Source organism: Triticum dicoccoides, chromosome 7B, assembly GCF_002162155.2.
Source record: "Triticum dicoccoides isolate Atlit2015 ecotype Zavitan chromosome 7B, WEW_v2.0, whole genome shotgun sequence".
In the NCBI taxonomy this organism is placed as follows: domain Eukaryota; kingdom Viridiplantae; phylum Streptophyta; class Magnoliopsida; order Poales; family Poaceae; genus Triticum; species Triticum dicoccoides.
The window spans coordinates 766,620,874-766,625,904 of record NC_041393.1 but is presented as its reverse complement, the minus strand read 5'-3'; the positions used below and the strand labels follow the sequence as shown (position 1 = coordinate 766,625,904).

Genomic DNA, 5,031 nt, shown 5'->3' with positions numbered 1-5,031 from the left:
AATTTTCTTCATACTAAATTAAATTGCAAGCCATGAAAATAAATAATTTTGAAATAATAAATACGTATACTATACTATGATGAATACATATACAATCCCCATAACTACATATGGGCGACTGCCCACCTGTCTGCTCAAATTCGGATCTACTCCCTCCGTTCCAAAATAGATGACCCAATTTTGTACTAACTTTAGTACAAAGTTGGGTCATCTATTTTGAAACGGAGGGAGTAGTAGACAATATTTATATGTACGAATAGGCAGGGGCAGAGACAGGCCCCAGGGTTGTCGTGACGGTGCACCAGGTCCATTTTGCACTGTTTTGCACTTGGTATGATGCATCTCTAGCCTCTCTAGCTATATATAACCCCATAACCAATGTAATGCATCTAGCAAGCTGTAGGCTACATATGTTCTTTGGGGTGTAATGTAAGTTACTCAGTTTCGTGAATTAATTTGTTCTTGTACTGGAGATCTAGCATTAGTTGGGTTGGGAGTATGTAATCTCGATCGATCGGTCGATCGACATGGAGGAGTCGAGCTTCACGCAGTGGGCGCTAAACACGCTGGACCAGCACACCTTCCCCGCCGCCGCCTCTCCGGTATACTATACTGACAGCTTCCACTGCGGCGACCATACTGCCGCCGCCTTCCCCTCGCAGCAGGAACTCTGCACCCCTCGCCAGCCTCTGCCGACGGCGGCCGGTGACAAGCCGGACCTGACGGTGCAGGTCGACAACCAGTACGGGGATAGCAGCTCCGGCGATGCGGTGGTCCACGCCACCGTCGCCAGGGCTAGCACGCCAATGAGCTGGAAGTCCAGTGCTCCGTCGACGCAGTCGGCCGTGAGAGGAGGACATAAGCGTGCTGCCGGGAGGAGATCTGGGAGGAACTTGCAGGCCTCCGCAGTGTCGGCGTCGTCGGTGTCCCCTGATCCCGCCAACGGCCACATAATCGCGGAGCGTCGCCGGAGGGAGAAGATCAACCAGAGGCTCATGGAGCTCTCCACTCTTATCCCTGGCCTAAAGAAGGTATTCTCTTGTATGCGTCACTAGCTCCTCAGCTACTTCTTCTTGTCTTCTTCGTCCTATTCCTTCGATCTCATCCCATGCAAGCTTCTTGCAATAACCATGTACTACAAATAAATAAAAAAAATTCAGCGAGTGGCAAATTAATTAAATTAAACTGCAGGTAAGGATATTGGCGAGGAGGAGATGCCATTCGTTTTTATAAGCTATTATCTCCATTTTTTAGCTTTCCCAATAATAATATTAGAATGTTTGTAAACAGCCACCATGATGGCTGTTTTGTGTTGGTACACTCCAGGAACACGCTTTCTATTAAAAAAACGAACTTGTTAGCCAACGTTGCATGATTTTTAATCTTTTGTGTTGTAAAAGTTTTCTTGGAAAAATGGATTTTTCTTATAAAGTGAAACTTAAACATACTCAGCATTTTTCAGAAATGAATAAAAGCGTAAGTTTGCCCCAGGGGTGTGTTTGAATTGCTCTGCTGTGCACGCTTGCTTGGTAGAAGCTTGGATTAATTGATTAATCAACAAATCTGCTAAAAAAATTAAGATTGCATGTGTTATTTAAGATTGAGAAAGATGGTGGTGAATTGGTGTGATTCTAATGTGGCAGATGAACAAGGCAAAGATTATTGGGGATGCGGTGAAGCACCTGAGAGAGCTCCAAGAGAAGGTGAACATCCTGGAGAACAACAACAGGTATGCTGCCACCACCACCATCTGCTCCACTGTGCTCGTCCACAAGAACAGACCCTGCCTAGGTGGCCTCACCAGTAACTACGGCGATGATAATGTCGGTCAACCCAGCCAGTTGGGCACATGGCTTCCAGAGATCAAGGTCCGGTTTTCAGATAAGAGTGTGCTCGTGCAGATCCACTGTGAGAACACAAATGGACTACTAGTGAGGGTACTGGCAGAGGTGGAGGTACTCCGACTTGCCATCACCCACACCAGCAGCATGCCATTCCTAGCTGACACCACCATCATCAACATTACCGCCAAGGCAAGTGGTACTCAAACCGTTATTTTTACACTGCTGTGCTTTCTCTAAACAGGGGAACCCCTGGGCTCTGTATCAATTGATGCATGTAGCTATTTTCCTCATGATATATCAATCTGTAAAAAATATAGTAGTTCGGTAGTTTCACGAGTAGCTTGTAATTGCCTATCTGGATTGCAATTAAATTACATTAGAAATCACCGCATATAGTTTCATAATATCAATTCACGTACTGTTTGATGAGATACAAAAAAAGGGAAAGTAGTGGCTGCACCCCACCACACTACACCGCTGCTACACCCCCAAGAAAACATAGCAAAACATTTTTAAAAAAAATTCTGAAACTTTGAGGGAACGATTATGAACAAATGTTATGGATGCTTGCAAAGTTTGGTGGTCAAATAACATTCAAGGAGCTCTCTACAAAAAAGACAAAATGCAAAATATGCTCAAACAGTGCACATACATTTTGAGTAATTTTAAGTGATTTTGTCTTTTTGTACAGAGCTCCTCGAATGTTGTTTGACAATCAAACGTTGCAAGAAGCTATAACATTTGTTCATAATCATGCCCAGAAAGTTTCAGAATTTTTTGAAATGTTTTGCTATGTTTTATTGAGGGGGTTTAATATATGGTGGGGTGTAGAAAAAACACTCTCAAAAAGTAAATACAAGTATGCATACACTGTGTCTAGATGTGGTTAGCAAGACAAAAGAACGTATCCTAGGATGGACGAAATGCTCATATCTTGTAAAACCATCTTTAATTATGGGGGTACCAATAATCAATAAGCACATATGCATCAGTAGTTTTTGTTCGCATAAACCGACAATATAACAACTTGAGCACATAGGAATATAGGTGATTGAATTATATAGATAGTCCCGTATATTAATGGTTGATACTTTTTTCTCTCACTAAACATCTTTCCGGATAGCTTTAGATGTACAACACCTTTGCTTTATAAATTATACAAGAAGTGTCTTGCTCAGAGAATATAGTACCATAGTGAAATGATAGAAGTGGAATCCAATATCACACAAACCATTCTGTAATGCTACCTCATCTCTCTTTCTCCTTGGCTCAGTGGTTTTCCTCGTCGGTTTTCTAGGCCCACCTATGAATGTCCACATATTATCTTCAAACCCAAACTGCTCTTTTATATCTTATCCTTTGCATAAGTCTACATGTACAACAGTTAACAACAAAACTGTGCACATTACACATACTCATGCACACATATATCACACCAATTCTCTCACATCCATCTAACACACATATATAAATCATCAAGATTAGTACAATTGCCTCGTGTTTGTATGGAATGGGAGAAATATAAAACATTTTGCTAAGGGAAAGCCGGTACATTTCAGTGATTGTCAAAGAAAAAGAAATGTGATTAATAGACTACAATAAAAAAACACTTTCTTGATTACACTATTTCCTTCATGATAGAATCAATATATCCATCTCGCCTCATCATTCCATTGTCTGAAACCCAAGAGTTTCTGAGCTCAAAGCATGCTCAAGATTTATATACACGCATGAGAAGATAGTGATAAATATGAATAAATACATATGTACCCTAGAGGGGCTAGTTAAGGAAAGGAAAGGCGCACAAGAATATCATTATCATTTAACATTGTATTAATCTGCTATCAATTGACTTCATGTCCATATTATCTTATTTTGGATCATGCTCAAAGCTAAGAGCACTGACACATGATTTGTATGAACTATTGAAAATCCAAGATAGGAAATTAATTATCAGGTCATTTTGTGTGAAATCACTGAAATGGAGCATCAATCATGGAATGGCAATGCAAGAGTTAGTTATACCTTGACCATCACAAGGCCAAGGCAAGGCCGCTCCATGCTATCATCCGAACTAAGTCAGGCCACACCATGTCGCGCCATTAATTCCCTAATGGAGGTACACCGTGGTACTATTGGGTCTAGGCACGCTAGGCCGCACCTCATTGGTATTGGACAAAGGAAGATCGTGCCACACCGTCTTCGAAAATGAGGCTGGCCACCCCAATGTGAAGGCACACCACATCTGAAGAAACAAACGTACAGAGCCATGACATGCGTTGCTTGGACAATAGACCGAGGAAGGCTAAACCACAACCGGATCAAGGCATCTTAGGTGCTGCTAATGGATAGAGGACGTCTAGAGCATGCCTCTGTTGTGTCGCACCATCCCTTATCTTTTTACGGGAAGTGTAGCAATGATAGTGGCGGTGGCCGGAGCCAAGAAGGAGAGGATATTGACATTCAACAACTGCCAAAGAGAGAGAGAGAGAGAGAGAGAGAGAGAGAGAGAGAGGTGGGATGGTGTCATGTTTAGGTCACGACTGTAACAATTTTACATAGTATGTGAGGCAGGCGTGTATGGTACCCCATCTTAGCTAGAGCAAGTACAAATAAAAAGGTTGACGTCTAATACAAGAGCAAACATCCACATGCTCCAAGAAAAAAAAAGTAAATGCCACAAAAAGAAAAGGCCAAAAAGTGAAAACAACATGACAACCCTATTATATTAATGATTAATATTGTTGTATCTTGATGACATTACAACCATATATAGTTAGTTGATGGTGATATTATCAGTCATGATCTTATTTATGTATTCTAGTTCGCCAACGGTTGTAGTCTGCTATGAAAATCCTGCCCCGAAACATAATTTTTGGACCGCCATGGATAAGCGCCATGTTGATGCAAGATGTTATGTGTCTTATATATGTCATCTAGATAAAATTTAAACATAATGAAAATGGGCACAAATGATCAACCAAGACTTAATTTGGGGATTCAAGCTTTATGAATAAGACACCCCAGCCATGATATACTATATGATAGTTTTGTTGGATGTAAGTCGCCTGAATTTTTAAATTTGGGTCAATCGATTTGGTTGAGAATGACGCATCAGCTGCAGAGCACCGAGGCCGCCAGCAGCAAGATAGATCTATCTCATCTATCTTAGGGTGCAAAGGCGTGG

At 41.5% G+C, this 5,031-nt stretch overlaps 1 protein-coding gene across 1 annotated transcript in view; it reads left to right on the top strand.

Moving 5' to 3' along the window:
- Window positions 1-290: 290 nt before the first annotated feature.
- The window catches only part of LOC119340283 (transcription factor NAI1-like), a 6,549-nt gene continuing 1,808 nt past the window's right edge, over window positions 291-5,031 (top strand). Inside the window, exons 1-2 of the mRNA XM_037612179.1 lie at window positions 291-1,031; window positions 1,644-2,033. Coding sequence (XP_037468076.1) covers window positions 528-1,031; window positions 1,644-2,033 — 894 coding nt within the window. The 5' untranslated portion in view covers window positions 291-527. The remainder of the gene's footprint in view (window positions 1,032-1,643; window positions 2,034-5,031) is intronic.